At 41.0% G+C, this 20,911-nt stretch overlaps 1 protein-coding gene across 1 annotated transcript in view; it reads right to left on the reverse strand.

Moving 5' to 3' along the window:
- LOC105488240 (plexin domain containing 2) overlaps nucleotides 1-20,897 on the reverse strand; it is a 467,180-nt gene extending 446,283 nt beyond the window's left edge. The window contains exons 1-2 of the mRNA XM_011752134.3: nucleotides 20,694-20,897; nucleotides 19,558-20,320 (exon numbers count right to left, since the gene is read on the reverse strand). Of these exons, the coding sequence (XP_011750436.1) occupies nucleotides 19,558-19,669 (112 nt within the window). The 5' untranslated portion in view covers nucleotides 19,670-20,320; nucleotides 20,694-20,897. The remainder of the gene's footprint in view (nucleotides 1-19,557; nucleotides 20,321-20,693) is intronic.
- Nucleotides 20,898-20,911: the final 14 nt, after the last annotated feature.

Below are 20,911 nucleotides of genomic sequence, written 5' to 3' on the forward strand. Positions count from 1 at the left end.
TGCCACTTTTATAAGACTTTACAGTTTCTTAGGGAGAAGAGAGTTCCAAAAATTTCTTGAAAGTCAATTTTGAGCTTTATTCCTTGATTCCTTAAACACAAATAAAGGCTAGAAAATCCATATTTCACAAATGCTTACTCAGTACCTAATATGTGCAAGGGACTATTTTATTCACCACAAAAATTCACCTTCGCAAGAACCTTAAAATTAATTACAGCAAGGAAAAACAACATTCTTTCTTCTATTTATTATTGTAATTCCCGATCTACTTATTGGCGAAAGAACAATGGAGTCAGGATTGCCTTTCTTTCAGGGTGTACAATTGGCTTTCAAAAGTGGCTGAAACTAAACAAATTATTTTACATACCCTGTTCTCGAAAGTAGCTATTATTTCTTTGTGCTGTTAGAACCATTTCGTAGCCCCAGACCTCACTGATAAAATACAATGGAACTTATTCATTTCTCCTGCTGTCACTTCTTAAGATGAGATTCTCTTTCCAACAGACTTGATTCTATTTGAGTGATTTCATGGATTTAAGGACTTCAGGTTACATAAAATGTGATATAATTTAAGCCTTAATTAAATTTTTATTAGATGTCACAGCAATATTCTTGCATGTGATAAAAGAAAGCCTTCTTAAAGTCAAGTTGCATTTTTGGAGGGCTGTGATCATTTTTGTTGAGACAATGATCCTAACATGGTTTCCTGTATTGGTCATATAGATTCTCAACTCACTTATGCATCTACTGATTGTTTTCCCCCATGCCTATAAATGAGCTCAAATCTCCTTTGCCAGCAAAAAAAAAAAAAAAAAACCTCTTCCCTTACGTTCCCCTCTGGCCACTCCCTCTCTGTCATTTACTTCCCAACCATACTTTTTTTTTTACTTTCTTTTGAGACAGGATCTCATTCGGTTGCCCAGGCTGGAGTGCAGTGGACCAGCTAATATTTTTATTTTTATTTTTGGAGAGATGGGGTCTCACTTTGTTGCCCAAACTGGTCTCAAACTGCTGGGCTCAAGCGATCCTCCCATCTTAGCCTCCCAAAGTGCTGAAATTACGGCTGTGAGCCAACACACCCAGATCCCAGCCATGCTTTTTAAAAGGGTGGTATGTCATCCACATTACTGCATCCTTCTCTGATCTTCATCACTATCCTACCACAATCTGCCACCAGCTAGCCACCATTCCTCCACCAAAACCACTCTTACTGAATTCCCTGACCTGCCCTAGTGATGCTTTTCCTAATCTGCCTCTCACTCTACGTTGCTCCTCCTGTATCTCCCGCCTGGGGGCCCATTCCTCAGTTTCCCCTTCCCAGACCAGCTCTCTAAGACTCTGACCTTGACCCTCTGCTCTTCTCTGATTATTCCTGCTCACTGGCTGATTTCCACCACCACCAGGTACACCTCAATGATTTGACATCCTGAACTCATCTGAGCCCTCCCTGCTGAGCCCCAGTCCTGGGAGAGTTGCTGTCGCCACTGGTACGTCCCATGAGCACCTCAGTACTCGCCAAGTCTAAGGTTGAGCTCATTTTTCTATTCCATAAAGCACCTGGAAAACATGAGAATTATCTTAGCTGTCCTCTGATCTGAAGCCTGCATCACATTCCATCTTTACTGATCCAGCAGTGCTGAATTGGGTCTGTTTCCAGGCCTGCCCTTCCTAGCTGCTCTCCACACCACTGCTAGAGAGACCCTTCTAAGAGTCCATCTGAGTTTGTCACTCAGCTGATAAAAAATCGGTCTGGGTGCGGTTGCTTACATCTGAAATGTCAGCACTTTAGGCCAGCTGTCCACTTCATGGGAGAATTCAACACCCAGCTGGGTGTGCAAGGCCCTTCCTAATCTTGCGCCTGCTCTTGCCCAACAGGCAAGGGCAGTTCCCTGAAGATTTCACAGTTCTCTGCCCCAGGAGTGTTCTCTCTGTTCAGGATGCCCTTCCAGCAACTCTGCCCTCCTGTCACTCACACTTCAAATGCAGACCCAGACATACCTCCCTAGGAAGCCTTCCCTGACTCTCCAGGCTAAGACCTATGCTCCCGTTTCTCAATGCCATAGTGAATGCACCCACTCTCTCTCTCTGTCTCTCTCTCTCACACACACACCACATTTTCCTTCAATTGTCCTTTTTACTTTCCTATTTTCAATACTTCATGGTAACCTCTACCTGGCAAAGGCTGTATTTTGTATCCCTTCACATCACAAAGCTAGGAGGATAGGATACATCTAGCAAATGTTTGTAGAGTGAATAAATAATTATTCGCAGAGCTAAACCTCACAATCAACCCCAACCTAACAGCATAGTAATGTCACTTTAATTCAGTTATCTCAGTCCTATCAAAACAACTATATATTGAGCCAATTTTGTTTAGTTTATAGGCTAATCCAATTACATAATTTGGAAAGCTTGAAAAGTTCTACTAATGTCTGGTAATATTAACAATCTATTGCCAGATGTGTATTGAAATGGTGGCATAGATGGTACACAGATAGTGTAGCAAATGGGATATTGATTCGGTCCTGAGAACCACCTAACCTCTTTCTTGAGCAGTTTTCTCTCAGCCCCTTTTTGATACATCTGTCCCTCTGCCTTTGTTATCCCTTGCCTCTTCACAGACACACACAGACAGACAGACACACACACACACACACTCTCTCTCTCTCTCTCTCTGCCTCTCTCTTTCTCAGTGATTTTGTGCTGTTCTTGATCTAATCAGGGGCCTTGCCAAAGGCTTCCTTTCCCAGTCCATTGAAACCTGGACACTATACCTGTCTTTTTAGCACACCTGTTTTAGGTTTCAAATGCAGAGGATATGGATGACCATTCCTCCTCCTTGCAATATTTCACATTTTCCAAGACATATTACCTAAACCCAAATAAATGACTCTGTAAGTTACTGACAACCTGCAAGTTCATGCAGGAACAAGGACTGGTTCCATTGCTCTCAAATAACACCATGAAGACGTCCACTTCTATTGTCCATATGTTTAGGGCTGGCCTCAACTAAAACACTAAAGGCCTCCGTACAGTTCTGGAGAAAATAAAACAAAAAAGTGAAATATGAAATGCCCAGGAAACTCTGAACTCTGCAGGTTTTTAAAGATTTGTATTCATTTTTTATTTTGACGTTTCTTATCTTCTACTCATTGACTCAATCTTAGGACAGCTGTCTTGTTCTTACACACAGATTTGCTTACCTTTTTGATTAATTCACTAATGCACAGGTAGCATTTTGGATCCCTTTATACACAGAGCATCATTATCCAAAAAAAGTTAACTTGTCATCCAAGAGAATTGTGTAATCTCCTAAGGTGGTTTATTTATCCCTAGAATCAAATACATTCATAAGGTCAAAGTATTATTTTCTTGCTTCAAAGTAGATGACGCAGCAGAATTTCATTTCGTGTCCTCAGCCCATGCCAAGAAAAGAAAACTGTTTCTGAGATCCTCATCTCATTTTACACAACATGAGTTTGTTAAAAAATAAACTCCTTGAGTGTTCTTTTAATGCACGTTTTACTGGAATAATGTTCTCCACATCCAGATCTGGCCCTAGGCTATCAATGAGTGAGGGGGAGGGTTGTGAATAAGAGAAACGCTTTGCATTCCCGCAGGCAGCCATGCAAGTCTGAGCCTGCTGGAGGTGCAGTCAGCACTCCTAGTTAGATGTTGCTGCTGCAATTTACTGTTCCAGTGGCCATGAAAGGCTCACATTGGCCTGAATTTTTCCCAGACCTGCAACAGTAGCACCGTACATGACTATTACTAGACTGAAGGTGATATGGCTTTATGTCTGGCACTTTGAAATATAGATACATCGATAACTAATATTTAAAAAGATTAAGTAAAGTTTTCAGAGAAAACCCCATGCCTTGCCCTGCCCATTTTTGTTTTTGCCTCTGACATCCTTAACTTGCCACTTCCAATGCCCTTATTTTCTTCTATTGAAACCCACCAAACCTTCAGAGAACAGACATTTTTCACAACCGTTAGTATGACTAGAGAGATGAGTAATCTTACTGCTGTGTTATAGATGAAGAAATGGAGGTTCGGGGGTTAATATTTTTGCCCAAGGTCAAAATGGCAGCAAGGAAATTTTAGAGCCAAGATTTGGACTCAAGCCCATCTGGCATCAAAAGCATCCTTTTAGCAACCACAAGACAATCAAATGTTGTCTTCCCTGGAGAACTTTCCCACAACGCACACCCCCGCGGGACTCTTCCCCAGCTCTCTTGTGCAACCACAAGTATGGGTTTGTCCCTTGCACTATATCCACATTATATACATGCATATAGTCTCTTGTAAATCACACACCTTATGTATAGAAACCATGTCTTTTTCTATCTCACACAGTGAATTACAAAATTCAATTGACAGTAGAAACATCTTCCAACTGAAGTTACCCCGGTGGAGGAAAAGGTTAACTAATATAAAAATTAGGCAAATTGAACTTCACAGAGATATTTCAAATTATATGATGAAATGCCATATATTTTAAGTACACATCACACATACATGTGTAACATATGGCAGTCTCCAACTTACGTATAAAGAATATGAGATAGAGTGGCTAGGTTTCCAATTAACCTACAACAGCCTATTTTATTTCTAATAAGTGTATTGATGCATTCCTCCGTGTTTCTTTTTAATTACTGATTAGTTATTGAATACATGAATGGAAAGAGAAATGAGTCAATGCATTTATTAGACGCAAGACAGACCTTTGCAGGCTATTCAATAAGTCAGTCAACAATTTTTAAATTAAGAGCCTACTATGTGGTAGGTGCTATGTCTAGAGCGTAGTTAGACTATTTTTGTTTTATTTTTAAATTTTTAAAGTTCTGGAGAATCCCAATTAAAAAAAGTATTAAACAAAATGAATAAGCATTGGCTATGGAGCACTGATGGTCTGTTTGATGGGATTTTTGCCTCTTCTTTCTGGGTACAGATTATTGGACTAACAAAAGCTATGATATGTCATCCATGAAAGACTTAAAGCTCTGGGTGTATACCCAGTGATGGGATTGCTGGGTCAATAATGTAAATCATTCTACCATAAAGACACACGCATGCAAACGTCCATTACAGCACTATTTACAATAGCAAAGATGTGGAATCAACTTAAATGTCCATCAATGGTGGACTGGATAAAGAAAATGTGGTACCTATACACAATGAAATATTATGCAGCCACAAAAAAGAATGAGATCATATCCTTTGCAGGAAAGTGGATGGAGGACATTATCCTTAGCAGACTAATGCACGAACAAAAAACCAAATATCACATGCTCTCACTTATAAGTGGGAGCTAAATGATGAGAACACATGGGCACAAAGGGGAACAACAGACACTGGGGTCTACTTGAGGGTGGAGAGTGGGAGGAAGGGGAGGAACACTAAACTTACTACCTGGGTGACAACAAACCCCTGTGGCACAAGTTTATCTATATAACAAACCTGTACAAGTACCCCTGAGCCTAAAATAAAAGTTAAGAAAAAAATGAGTTAAAGCCTTCTCTTTCATGGTTTTCCAGTGCCTGGAAAGTTTATCTATTCCCACAGGAAAAATAAAATGACGACCGGAATTGCCGACCAAATAAAGGAAGACGGTAAGTGAAACACCAAGAAAGATGAGAAAAATAAGACCCAGGTACAAGAATTGAATATGTAATATCAGAATGGGACAAAATTTACCCAAGAAAACCAACAGAGAAGAAAGAATCTATCACAGTCACAAATTATGACTTATCTGGTGAATGTCACTCGACATCTGAGATTTGAATCATTTTAATGGTCATTAATAATAGGCCCTACCAAATGAAATTATGCAGAAAAAATCATTAAGTATTTATTAATTGCATTCTATGAAAAGGTGCACTATGAAAGGTGCCAAGAAAACAAACAAGCAAAAAAAAAAAAAAAAAAAGGAAACAAACCTTGGTTCCTACCCTCATAGAGCTTACAATTTAGTGGGAAGAATAGTCCTCAATTGAATACTAATACAAATAGCAATATAATTGAACACTTTGATGGATCTCTCAAGACTCTTTCAGTGGTAAGTAACAAATCCCAACTCAAAATCAGAATTTCCTGCTTTATCCGATTAGGCAGTCCAAGATGGCCTATGGATGGCTCTAGACTTTTATCTTCCCAATGCAGCAACTCCCAGGAACAAAACAAACAAACAAACAACAACAACAACCACAAAAAATCTTCTCTTTTCCGAAGCATAGTTAAAGAAAGACCAATTAGCCTGAGGTTCAAATGTGAAGGTACACTCTGCATGGCCACTTTTAAGACACAAGCTGGTCATGGGAAATATGCCACTATTAAAAGAAACCAGGAGAATAACACAGAGTGGGGAGAGGACATTCCTAAATAATGGGAGGGTGCTGTTACCACAGGATAGGGGAAAGAGATACTGAGGAGATAAAAATATCAGATGTTCAGACCGTACCATGAGTATGGAAGAGAGAAAGAACTCTGGAGAATGTTTCAATAAAAACAATAAAAGCCAAGGTAAGAAAAAATAATGTGCCCTGAATGCAAGAGAAACAAACCGTTGATTACATGGAAGAAGCTGACCTGAATGGATTAAAACGTGAGCAAGTGGATCACAATTAAAACCGTGAAAAGAGTTAACTCAAGTCACTGAGTGTGGTACCAAGAGATTGTATTGATTCTTTTGTTGAAAAATATTTAAAAGGCTGCCCAATGGTCTGTATCTGAAAAATCTCTCAAATATCTATTTCCCAAGGGGAATTTCCCAGTTGGACTCTTTCGCTTTGAGATAGGTGGAAAGCTAATTATGTAAATTTCATGGCTCTATCTCTAATTTCTATTTCATTCATTGTTTATCCATATATCATTTTTAACTACAGAATTCTCCCCAGAGAAGCAAATTAACCAGTTTTAATATTTTATCAGACAATTCAAGTTGTGCGTTATAAATTATTAGGATTAAATTCTTGTCCTTTCACAGTCTTTGAAATGTTATTCAGATTTACAAAGCTCAGAAATTTAAAACTGCTCTTGATAACACCGGTTAAACTATCCCTTTCTTTGTTCTTGCTAGCTTAGTATATGACTGGATCATTTGTAAAACATCCTTTGTAAATGAGTTCTAAGTTCTTCACAAATAAATATGACAAATTCTCTTACTTTGCAGTCACTCCATCTCTACCTTCTCTGTACATTTTGTCTTTTTTTTTTTTTTATATATTTTACTTTTGAGATGGAGTCTCCCTCTGTTGCCCAGGCTGGAGTGCAGTGGCATGATCTTGGCTCACTGCAACCTCCGCCTCTTGGGTTCCAGTGATTCTTGTGCCTCAGCCTCTGAGTAGCTGAGACTACAGGTGTCCGCCACCACGCCTGGCTAATATTTTGTATTTTTAGTAGAGGCCTCCCAAAGTGCTGAGATTATAGGCATGAGCCCCCGTGTCTGGCCTGTCATTGATAGTTTAACCCAGGACATCACATTACAGAAATTGTGACTTAGACATTTTGCCCAAAGAAACATGTGGTAAGAAAGCATCAACAAAACTCTTTGCATGAGGGATAAACCTGAACCAACACAGCATCATTTATAAAAGTGGAACACTAACAAGTATCCTACAGCAAATTTTCAGACAGCTTCCTATGCTTGGAGCTAGGCAGCATTGGGGAATCAGTCACAGAAGGCGGGTTATAGTCAAATGCAGGCACAAGTAATTACTACTGATAATCAGTGAAACGATGAAGACATCAAGGCTAAGTGGAGACCTGAAGGACAAAAAGCCAAAAAAAAAAAAAAAAAAAAAAAAGGAGGAAGATGTGCTCCAAAAAGAGGCAAAGGCACGTGCAGAATTTCAGAACAGAGACAACGTACGGGGATCCTGGGGAAGGGCAGAAAGTGCTGAACTTGAACCTGAAGAGGCCAAACAGGACCAGATACCTTCAGCATGAGAGCAACAGAAAGGCACAGGAGTGGTTCCAACAGAGGAAGTACATAGCCAGATTTGCACTGTAGAAAGATCCTTCTGGATGTGGAATGAAGAACGGGTTCCAGCAGGGCAATTCTGGAGGCAAGGTGGGAAGCCTATGCAGTAAGCCAGGCTAGAAAGGCCAGGCCTGTTGAAGACAGGACAACAGAACTGGGGGCTGGAGAAAAGCCATCTGAAGTCAAACAAAAGTACTTGGCATAAAAAAAATCAGCTTCTTATTGGCCATGCCTATTTTCAAACATCTCTTCTAAAAACAGCTTGACAAAACTGAGACTGCACCAATCTGGCTTCCTGCATGGAACTGTTTTGCAACGTCCAGACAATGAGACTGTCATGTGCCGGATGACTTTAAATCTTGCTTGTTTTTAAAAATATCTGAAATGAACAACAGATGTTAAAAAGATAAAGAAGGCTAAACAACCAAGAAATAAAACAAGCCGCCTGGCTTTTCCACATACTCCTGATTAAAAAAATACTCAGATCACCAAGCCTGAGTTCAGAGCCACAGCCAGTCAGGGACTGTGCGGAACTGGAGGTGGAGTTGACATTTTCAAATCAAACAAGAAAATTGTACCCCTTTCATTTGCAAATGCCTGGAGTCTAAATCAAATAACAAATTCTATTATCTATAGAGTGGTAGCAACTTGCAAACTGTACTCTCTTTCAAAGTAAATCTCCAATGGGATCGAAATGAATCAGCTAGTGAGCAAATGTTAAGGAGGATCCTAAAGCTTGGAGATTTTACCGTTCTTTCCAAAGCTGTTTCTTAAGATGCAGCAAATTTAAGACAAAGTCTTTGTTGGAGCATTGTTGGTCCAGAGGAAGGATGCTAAGAGGCACTTTGCAAAAATATCATCATGTCTATGTGTTACTTGCCTTGAGCTCACTCTTTCCATTGTGATAGTTCCTAAGAAGCCAGGTGTTAACATTTCCTTCCCTTAGCTGAGTTGTCCATTTTAATTAAACTATCATTCCCCATTTGTTTCCTAGGAAACAATTAGATGTATGGTTAGTTTGATGATGTGAGAAGAAAACCTCTCCAGCTCTCCATCTGGACATTTCCTTTCAACTAAAAATGGTCACTGTCAAATAGTCACTATTAACAATTTGTTATGATGGCTGGGCGCAGTGACTCATGTCTGTAATCCCAGCACTTTGGTAGGCCAAAATGGGTGGATCACTTGAGGTCAGGAGTTGGAGACCAGCACGGCCAACATGGTGAAACCCCATTTCTACTAAAAATACATAAATTAGCCGGGTGTGGTGGTGCGCCTGTAGTTGCAGCTATTTGGGAGGCTGAGGCAGGAAAATCACTTGAACCTGAGAGGTGGAGGTTGCAGTGAGCCAAGATCGTGCCACTGCATTCCAGCCTGGGCAACAGAGTGAGAATCTGTCTAAAAAAAAGAAAAAAGTTGTTATGAAACCCTGTGGTACTTGTTCTGGCCATTAGATGTTGTAGAAAAGAAATTACGTAGTCTCCCAGTTGTTTAGAAATTGAATTATTTACAAAGTGACCCAGAGATTTAATAAGATTGCAATCAAAAGCCCAAAAGTTTGTAGCAAAATCTGAAATGTTTATTCTAAAATGGCTCAGGAAAAGGAAAGAACCTCCTGAAAGAGCCAGCTTCTGAAGAGCAAGAACAAGAAGGACGGGTTTGTCCCATCAGATAGAAAGACTTATTATAAAGCTATAGTAATTAAGGCTGTGTATCAGTACAGGGATAATTATGGGTTCCCCCACCCTCTTTATCGTCAAAGTAGATTATCTCAGCAGGGCTTATTTCAGGATTTATCTTTTTGGAGTAGACCTTTCACAAACCCAATAACCCAGAAATTCTAGCTCTAAATATAAGCCAAGCATCTCCTGCATGTAAACAGGAAAATACATTTGCAAGGATGCTCCTACCCCCACGTTCAAAAGAGCACTAATTATCCATGGATGGAAAATTGAATAAATCAGTTGTGGATGAGCAGATTACAATTAAGTCCAACCCAAGTAGACGCAGTTGCTAAAAACAAAACAGCAAGTGATGTGATTTATTACACAACTCAGTCTCCACCAAAATTGTTTCACAACATAACCATCAGCATTTTGCAAGTCTTTCCATATTAACAAATGTGACCACAAGATTCCGATATAGGAGCTATATTTACTCACACTTCACGTAAAACAAAAGGTTTTCATAAAATTCATTCATTTTGAACAAAAAATTAAACATGTTTTAAAGCTACATAAAACTTTTAAAGTCAGGTTACAAATCAAATTAGGTACAACTATACATTATACAAGACATATAATATCCTATGCTAGTGTAACAAAAGCAGCATAAGAAAATAAAGCACTGAGCAACATCTTTGTAATATAGCAAGAATGCTCTCAGACTAAAATGTGAAATAAAATTTGTTTTAACCTCACAAGTCAACTTGATTCTCACAGGGCATCCACAGTTTTCAAAGTATTAAAATATTCTTCAAATTTTTGTTGTATGACAAAATAATCTAAAATGACCCTCTTGTTTCTGCTCCAAACAAGCACCAAGGAAAAAAAAGTGCAAAGACACAGTGGTATGGCTCTTAGTTCAATTTTTGTTTCTTGGAATTAGCAAATTAAATGGCTAAATGACAAGAACAACAAAAAATTCAAAGGTGTCTATTCCCAGGACCTATATAAATAATAAATAGAATTAAAATGGCTAATATCAGAAGCAATAATTCTTGAAAGAATTATGGACAGGCAGTACATTTTGGGCAATCTTTAACATAAAACCGTGGACTGGCAAAATAATTAGGAGGTTAAATATTTTAAAATTAAAAGTTCAGGACAGGATTCCTTGAAGTCACAGGAACCCATACCCACTAAGAACATGATTCAGTATGCCCAAAATTATCTCACATACACTTTTCATTGGAATATTTTGCAAAGTAGATGGTATTTATGTAATTTGTATATAGACATTTCTCAATGAATTCAAGGGAAAAGATAGCAAAAGGAGAAGGAGAAGAGAAAGCCAAAAGGAGAAGTCGGCTGTAATACCAGACTTGGTCCCGCCAGCTCTGCCCACAGGAAGGTGAGTGGGCCCTTTTGACCAGACAAATGAACAAACAGACAGCATATAAATAACTAGGTTCATTAGGTCAGTGGTAGCTACAGCTTGTTTGTATGTCAGAAAGAATTAAGCAAATAAATATAATAGATTCAGCATGAACAGTACCTGAAATGTACCTTAAATACTTTCCCATCTTAAAACTCATCATTATTGGTGCATTTCATGCTCTAAATGATAAATTCTGCCTATCTTACTTCCCTTTTAGGCTTTAGGGAAATAAATATGTTATTGGATGTTCATATTATGGTTTCAGAGAGAAAACAGTAGGAGTTACTACTGCAAGTGGATACACACAGAAGCATAAAACTACTACCCAAAAAACATTATTGAATGTCCAATGTTCCATATTCCAGCTGGACCCAAGAATACAGTATCCTAATCTAAATGAACCAGAGTGTACTTATGAAGCATCATACTCAAAGAGAATATATCAGTTTTATTTAGACTTTTCGTATTACTGAACACTCCAAGGAATATATAGAAAATTGACTTTTAAATATTCGAATTCCTATTCAGTTTTTCCATAGGGCAAACTCTTAATATTCTCTCCATATTCTCAAAGCCTCAATGAGCTACACACCTTACCTACAGGATGAGGCCTCGAGCGACATGGATTCTAAGGAAAATGTCCGATTATTGAGTAAAAAATAATTGAGGAACTGAGTAACAAGATTCCAGACAAGTAAAAAGGAAGTCAGTCTACATCTTGGCCTGTGACCCTCTCTTGACAAAAATCACAGACCGCTATCTATGATAAGGCCTCAAGCAGAAAGAATGAGAACAGCGTATTTTAATTTGAAGGGTAGGGGAAAGGTACTAGTGCTTAGATTTGGTTTGATGGCCTCTGGAGGAAGAGATTAAAAGTCTACATTTCCAGTAAGGTCACTTAGTGTCTGACCCCATGTTCAGATCTGTAATCTTTAATGGGCTAATTCCAAACAGGCCCCTGACAAGACCTCTAATTCTATTTAAATATACAAATCTATACTATCAGTCCACAGCTTACCACCTTTTTAATTAAAAAGAGGAAAATAAAACCAAACAATAAATATGAAATGAGTTCACTGTCTGGTTATAAACACATGCGGAATATTTCATAGTCTCATCTTTTTTCAGTTATTATTCTGTTAATTTATAACACAATAAATAGTGGAAGAAACTGTCTTGCTAGAAGCATCACTACTTACTCTGTCATTCTGTAGTAACTTCCTCAGCTTAACAGAATCATTGTGTGGGAGGCAGTGAGGGAAGACATCCTGCGTGAACTCAGTGAAGAAAGACCTCTCAGAATGGAGTACTCTACAGACATAATTAAAGCTTTGGGAAAATGTACTCAGAATAAAGTCAAAGGGCTGGAATTCATCAGATTCAGAGAAAGCAGAAAGCAACTTAGTGATACACAACCTTATGTATTATGGCGATTCAATCTTATTTGCTTTTTTCCCAAATAAATACCAAATGAGATTTTAAGTGAGAAAGGTAAGATGAAGACAGAGGTAAGCTAGCACACAAAATGTAGGCCAGAAAGTTTACATACCGGTTGGAGGTGGACCACCAATTGTGCACTGAGATTTCAAGAAACCAAAATTTAAATGGTAAAACTCCGAGCCCCTATTTATAATGTCCAGAAGATACAAACAAGTTCAAAAGAACTATGTCTGTTATTGAAACATAAGATCTCTCACCCTGTCCCTGTCTCTTTCTCTTTCTCTCTCATTTTCTCATGGCATACTATCTCGGGGAGCAGACACTGTGCAATGTATTGCAGAATATCCTCATCTACCTCCCTGTAACAGCTACCATAGCAAGTTTTTTATTATTTTATTTTTTGAGATAGGGTCACACTCTGTTGGCCAGGCTGGAAGGCAGTGGTGTAATCACAGCTCATTGCAGCCCTGACCTCCTGGGTTCAAGCCATCCTCCCACCTGAGCCTACCAAGTAGCTGGGACTACAGGTGTGCACCACCATGACCAGCTAATTGAAAAAAAAAAAAAACAACTGTAGAGATGAGGTCTCCTCCCTATGTTGCCCAGGCTGGTCTCCAACTCATGGGCTCAAGCAATCTCCCTGTCTCGGCCTCCCAAAGTGTTAGGATTACAGGTGTGAGCCACTGAACCCACCTCAAAACAAGTTTTATGATTTTTTTTTTTTTTTTGAGATGGAGTCTTGCTCTGTTGCCCAGCTGGAGTGCAGTGGCACATTGTCAACCTCCGCCTCCCGGGTTCAAGCTATTCTCCTGCCTCAGCCTCCTCAGTAGCTGGGACTACAGGTGCGTGCCACCACACCTGGCAAATTTTTTTATTTTTAGTAGAGATGGGGTTTCACCATGTTTGCCAGGATGGTCTTGATCTCCTGACCTCCTGATCTACCCACCTCGGACCCCCAAAACAGTGTTGGGATGTTGGAATCACAGGCGTGAGCCACCACGCCCAGCCAAGACAATATTTCTAAAGCCTCCTTCATTATAGTTTAGTGGCATGAGGCCTAAAGACAGTTTAATTCAAAAGCAATCTCAAAAATAATCAAAATTATTTAGTAGTCTTCAGCTTCAGTGAAATGAAACATCACAACCACCATATATGTATCCATATGTACATATATATGTATACTGTATTTTAAGATATTAAATTAAAAATATAAGTAAATATGCAGCCAGAAACTAGCAGTATAGGAGAATAGTGGAATAAACTTTTTGAAAGTCCTATCTATCAATAGAAGGTTTAAGGCATATGACTGATTTTAAAATGGGCAAAGGGCCTAAAAATTGACATTTCTCCAAATAAGACAAAAAAAAATGGCCAACAGGTATATGACAAGGTCCTCAACATCACTAATCATTAGGGAAATGCAAATCAAAACCACAATAAGGTATCATGTCACACCTACTAATATTAAGATGGCTACTGTACACCGCATGCTCTCACTCATACGTGGGAATTGAACAATGAGATCATTTGGACATGGGAAGGGGAACATCACACACCACGGCCTATTGTGGGGAGGGGGGTTGGGGGAGGGATGGCAATGGGAGTTATACCTGATGTAAATGACGAGTTGATGGGTGCTGACGAGTTGATGGGTGCAGCACACCAACATGGCACATGTATACATATGTAACAAACCTGCACGTTGTGCACATGTACCCTAGAACTTAAAGTATAATAAAAAAATAAAAATAAAAAGACAATAGATGGTAAGTGTGGGTGAGAACGTGGAGAAAAGGGAACCCTTACACACTGTTGGTGGGAATGTAGAACAATATGAAGTTGCTTCAAAAAATTAAAAATAAACCCGCCATATGAGCCAGCAATCTCTCTTCTGGATATATATCTAAAGAAAATCAGCCCCTTTAAGACGTATCTTCACTCTTATGTTAACTGAAGCATTATTCACAATAGCCAGTATATGGAAACAACCTGAGTGTCCATTGATGAATAACTGGATATATATTCCATATAAATTGCATATATAGTGCATATATATTGTATATTTCATATATATTATATATTGCATAGATAGTGCATATGTATTCTATATATTGCATATATAGTGCATATATATATATGCACAATGGAATATTATTTAGCCTTAAAAAATATTTTGCTATTTGTGATAGCATGGATGAAGCTGGGGGACATTGTGCTAAGTAAAATAATTCAGACACAGAAATACAAATGCAATTTGATTTTCTCTTATACATAGAATTTGAAAATAAGCATCATGTTGCACAGCTTAAATACATATTATTAAAAATTAAAAATTAAAACAAAGAAATTTTTTAAAGAAATGTATAAAAGAAAAAAGATATGAGATTAAGAACATGAGTGAACATTCACTCAGAAACCAGCAGGATAGAAGAATGGGCGAATGAATTTTTGAAAGTCCCACCTAATAGTAGAAGGATAGTTTAGCAGACTTTTGGATCTTGTGCTTTGGTTTCAACAATTACTCTCTAAAGTTAGTTTTAAATTTATTTCTATCCTATTGATGGACAAACTCTCAGCATGGGAATTATTTTAAAAGTCTCCCAAGGTGGCATTCAAATTAATAATTCAGCTTGAACTATAGTTCTATTCAGTTCACTTAAGTCCAATAACCATTTATTGCAACTATTTATTGGTAGTTGCCACAGCAGATTCAGAAATAAATGACAGCAGACCCTGACCTCAGGGACGTATGGTCTGGTCTAATGGAATACATGAGAGAGAGGCAGAAACGGAAAGAAAAGGAAACCCTACAGTATCAAGCAAGCGCCTTTGAAAAAGGCATAAAGTGCACTGAGAATTCTAAGACAACACGTCCTTTTGTGGAGAGTGTCACTTGAGATAAATCTGTAGGAAAAACTGGAAAATGGATGGATGGAGACGGACTTAGAAAAGAAAGAGCAGGAGGAATGGCAGAAGTGTTAATGCATGGTACACACTCAGGGAACTTCCAGCAGCTCATCTGGTGAGAGCATTCAAGAACAGGCAGGGGAGAGGGTGGGAAAGTGCTTGAGGCCACACTGCAATGGCCTTGAAGACCATGGAGAAGAGAATGTATTTAATGTGATGAGGAAGTAACTGAATACTTTATTTATTTGTTTGTTTATTTACTTATTTTTATTTTTGTGAGGCAGAGTCTCCCTTTGTCACCCCCCCAGGCTGGAGTGCAATGGCGCTATCTCGGCTCACTGCTACCTCCACCTCCTGGGTTCAAGCGATTCTCCTGCCTCAGCCTCCCAAGTATAGCTAGGATTACAGGTGTCCACCACCACGCCCGGCTAATTTTTGTATTTTTAGTAGAGATGGGGTTTCACTATGTTGGCCAGGCTGGTCTCGAACTCCTGACCTCAGGTGATCTGCCCACCTCGACCTCCCAAAGTGCTGGGATTACAGGTGTGAGCTACGGCGCCCAGTCTGCAGCTGAAGACTTTAGATCCTGTGATCAAGGTTGTTGATCAACTCATTCCTCTTTAAAAACATAATGTTTCTGCAATAGGAGATAGTTTTAGGAAAAAATGACAAAAACTAATTGATAAGGATACATATTTTCTACATCTCTGCATGACAGTATCTGATTCTTGTAGTAAGGAAACCTGTCTGGAGCAAAATTAATCTTTCATTATTAAGTTTTACTCAAATACATTCTCCCTGACAAGAGTTTATTTCTGAAGATCACACTGAAATGTGCAAATTCTCCTGATTATAATAATTCCAGGCTGGGTGCGGTGGGTCAAGCCTGTAATCCCAGCACTTTGGGAGGCCTAGGTAGGTGGATCATGAGGTCAGGAGTTTGAGACCAGCCTGGCCAATATGGTGAAACCCTGTCTCTACTAAAAATACAAAAACAGCCAGGCGTAGTGGTGGGCGCCTGTAATCCCAGCTACTCAGGAGGCTGAGGCAAGAGAATTGCTTGAACCCGGGAGGCAGAGGTTGCATTGAGCCAGAGATTGTGCCATTGCACTCCAGCCTGAGTGACAGAGTGAGACTCCTACTCAAAATAATAATAATAATAATTCCGAACCTCTATGCAGACATTCATGAACAAACAAAAACATTATCTTTGACATAAATGTTCTACACAATTATGTCTCAGTCCAAACTTACCTAACCTCAAGCTTCAAAACTTGTATCTATTCTCTAAAGGAAAAAGAAACTCACATTTCATATTTTTAAAATTTTGCATGTAGCCTCAAGTCATTGATTGATAAAATAATTAACCTGTCCTTTGTCCAACAATATGGACAGATGTCCATTTTATAATAAATATTCACTTGAATTAACCCCTCTATTATACTATTTTGCTCTAGGTTTATATGCAAACAAACTTTAGTGATTATGTCTCAACAGCAACACTCTCATAACAAACTCTACAAATTAGTAATAATTCAAAGTAAATTGTTTAACTCCAACAAAAGCAGGAAATAACAGAAAAAATCTTTAACCAGAGAAAGAACAACTAAAATAAGCGTAAATTATATGATAAACTACTTCCCTCTAAAACAGAAAAGGTAATAGAGGAAATTAGCAGTTTCTCTGCCCTCTGGTGGCAATAAAATCAACTGCAGCATTTACTAAAGTAATGCATAATAAAATGTCCCGGTTATGAAATCAGATATTTCTCCTGTGCCAAAATGTCTGTAATAAAAATCCTGATTGTTGTGTGCCAAATTTCAAGACTGTTGGACTTTTCCCCCCATATCGAACTTTTATATAGACTATTTTACAAAAAAAATTGTGTATTTTTTCTGTTTCACCTTGCCATTTTTATATGTTCAGTAAGCTAACCATTTAATTACAATATTTTCTTCTTAAAACTACATGTAAATTGATGTCCAGGAAAGAAGCTACTTCGGTTTATAAAAGTCTTCGAAAATTTGCCAAGGAATTTAAAACCATTCTTTTAAAAATCAATCCTATCAATATATGGGCTTCTAGAGTATATTTCTCATCAGAAATATTCAACTAGCTTAAAATACCAGTACATTGATGTTGAACATTTTAAGTATTTTATATTTCCCACAGCAAGAGCTTTTAATTATATGGCCAATCTTACTTCGGGATGAATTTCATCCTCAATTTCTGAACTTCTTGGCATAGCAAATGTGTGTGTGTGTGTGTATCTGTGTGTGTGTGTACATATATTCTTTTTTCAGTAACATCACTGGAAAAGGTTTATAAAAAGATAAACATTTGCTGGCATTTATTTATTTATTTTTACTGCAAATGCAGTATTTATTCCTAGTGCCAAAGAAGTTTTTAAATAAACAACTTGGGATGCAAGTTGGCACACACATCCTTTTAGCCTCGTTTGTGGTGGAATAAATTGTTTTCATTAAGCATCTATTCATACCATGAATAAGTACATGAAAATTGCTGTTGCAATTTTTAAATAAATGTGTTCTTTCCTGGAAGGCTAAAAGTGTTATTTTTTTCCGACCAGTGAAACATATCAGAGAAATAAACAAAAGGTATAGTCTACAGTCATAAATCATACACAGTCAAGAACAACCTATGTCCATTAATGCAGAACAATTAAATGTGACAAAGACAAATCAACACCCAAGAAATCTGCATTTTATTCTCAGATTTAAAAGTATTGTCATCCTATTGCCTCCCTACACATACACCCCAACACACACACCCCTCCAACCATAAATAAGAGCACAGTCAGTATCTGTGTTTTATCTAGAACAGTTTACACCAGGGACAGGCGAAGTGTTGTGACTGTCTTCTAAGTCGCGGCTTGGTAAATTTCACTCAAGGGTTTCCTTCAAGATCTTCAAGATTCACCTTGCCTGGCATCCCCAGGTGTACCCCCAGCCTTCCATCTGTGACTCTCAAGTTTGACTGTTGAGGACGCATGCATACTTTCTGGGCAATCATTTAAATTACACACACACACACACACACACACACACACACACACACACACACACACACCCCAGAAAAGAACAAATTGATTATCCTAAGCAGTAAGTTTTCGTTTTCTTTTATTTTCCCTCCAAGTTTTTTCTTTTTTTCTCGTTTCACCTCCTCTCGAAGTCCACCCGAATTCACCAATTTCTGCCAAGATCTCTTTCTGCCTGTGTCTTCACTTTCTTCACTGAAAGGCAGAAATGGGGAGGAGTAGGCACCCAGCTCGCGGTGGGCAGGGTCCCAGGAGGCAGCCCTGCGCCTTCCGCTCGGCGATCGTCCGCGGGGCGCGGCTCCCCGCAGGACGCGCACCTGCCAGGACAGCCACTAAGAGGATGCGGAGGTTGGGGGTCCTCCCGGGGACAAAATCAGGGCACTCTGAGGAACCCTCTGCGCGTTCAGGCCTGTCTGTGAAGCTGGCAGGCGGAGGACAATGGGAGCAGGGGTAAGCATCCAGAGGCGCGCCCGCCCCCACCTTTCCCACCTGCTCCCCACCTCTGCGCCGGCCGCACCTACCCCGCCCCACTTCCAGGGCCCGCTTGGCCCGGTTCACTAGACAGAGCTACTGGGGATTGCCAGGGGAAGGAAGCTGCTGCCACAGGGAATTTTCTCATGCAGAGGGGAGACCGGCAATCCCTGGCTTTCACCAAGTCCCCCACCCACCCCACATCACACACTCGCTTAGTTTAACCAGCAGCGAGGAAGGAGGAGGAGCCGTAGAGCACACAGCCTGGAGATGCCAGGTCCTAGGAGATGTATCCACAGAAGCAGCTTGCTCTCACACTGGAGCCCTCCCGGGGCTACTTAGGGGAGACAGTACCACCCCCTGCCGCCCAGGTGAAGTAAGCCCGAAAGCCTCAAGAAAACCCCTAGTCCCCGGCGTCCTTCTCTTTTTAACCCTCTTTTCCCCATTTGGGAATCCTAAGTTTACCCGAAAAGCAACTGCAATAAGTTTCCCAAGGGCAGACAGGTGATGTAGGGGGAGAGAGTAGGGGGGGAACGAGAGATCCAGGAAGGTCTTCAGCTGTGCACAAAATCAAAAAGCCAAAGTGCATCTTACTTACCAAGGATTTGGTCTCCGGGTTTCCCATCGGCGAACCGAAACTGGTCCGTAAAGAAGTGGCAAAGTAACACAACTCCTGCAGCGGCCAGGTCGGCCCTCGGGAACCTCGCCATGCCGCCGCCGCCACCTCCCTACCCAGCCCGCCAGTCCTTCGCCGGTGCTCGGGGGCTCCCGATGCAAGAGGCGCGACCGGGCCAAGCGCTGCGGATCGGTCTCGGTGGGACCCGGAGGCCTTTGTAAATGTCCCTGCGATTTCACAGTAGGGAACCGAGAGGAGGAAGAAGCGAACGCGAGCAGGAGCGCAGCCCTCTCCGGACCTCTGGGGCTCTCTTTGCAACTTGCCACACTCGCAGCCCTCACCCGACTCTGAACAACAACTGCGGGGAGGAAAGGCCACTTGCAGCCGGGGCTCGCAAACTGTCGGTTCCACTCGGACAGCGCCACCCCGGTGCCCGCAGACGGTGACTTCCGAGCCCCAGCGATGCGCTCCACTGGGTTCAAAACAGATCTAATTCCACAGCCAGCGCCGCTGCTGCCTGCTCCAGATCCACTAGGGCTGGTCGGCTCTGCAGGAACTTTCCTCTGTCTCGGGATGGCCCCGGCAGGAGGTTTTTAGGTTTGCGGGAAGGAGGTTGATGGCGAAACCCTCCCGACAAGTTTTGCTTCTTTTCTTCGCCCGACGCAGGGCGCGCGTCCGTTCTCGCAGCGGGAGGAATGGGCAGCTCCAAAGAGCTGAGCCCTGGGAAGGTTCGGGCTGCAGCAGTCTGAGGTCCGAAGCCAGGAAAAAAAAAAATGTGTGTTCTTTTTTTAAAAAAAAAAAAAAAAAAAAGAGAGAGAGAGGAAGAAGAAAGGAAAAGGGTGGGGTGGGAGGGAGTCAGGCTAGAACCTATCGGGAGAGGGTTCCAGGCTCAGGAGGAGGTGGCCCCAAGCCCCCGCGGAGCCCCAGGAGTTTGGTGGCGGAGGAGGCGCTGCCGTCGCCACGCTCCCCAGCGCTCCTGCTCCACACTTTGAGGAGGGAAGGCAGCTCGCAATTTGCCAGATCTGCCGCCGCACCCTCCTCCCTCCTCCCTCCGCCCTCCCCTTCGCTCCTCCAGGCTTCTCCCACCTTCCTCCCTGAAACCGGCAGCCCGCACCGACCTGTCCAATGACTGCACTTTCCTCGGGGCTGGCTGAGGAGTCGCCGCCAACAGATTAAGCCGGGGGAGCCTAGCGAACGGGAGGGAGAGGGCCACTCCAGCCCCGCGCGCCCCCGGCAGCCGGCTGCCCCAGAGCGCGAGGAGAGGGGACGAGTCCGGGGAGGTAGCGGGGGAGCGCGGGGCGGTACCTCCGCGCTGCCTGGGCGCCATCGCCGCACC

Source organism: Macaca nemestrina, chromosome 9 (assembly GCF_043159975.1).
Source record: "Macaca nemestrina isolate mMacNem1 chromosome 9, mMacNem.hap1, whole genome shotgun sequence".
NCBI lineage: Eukaryota > Metazoa > Chordata > Mammalia > Primates > Cercopithecidae > Macaca > Macaca nemestrina.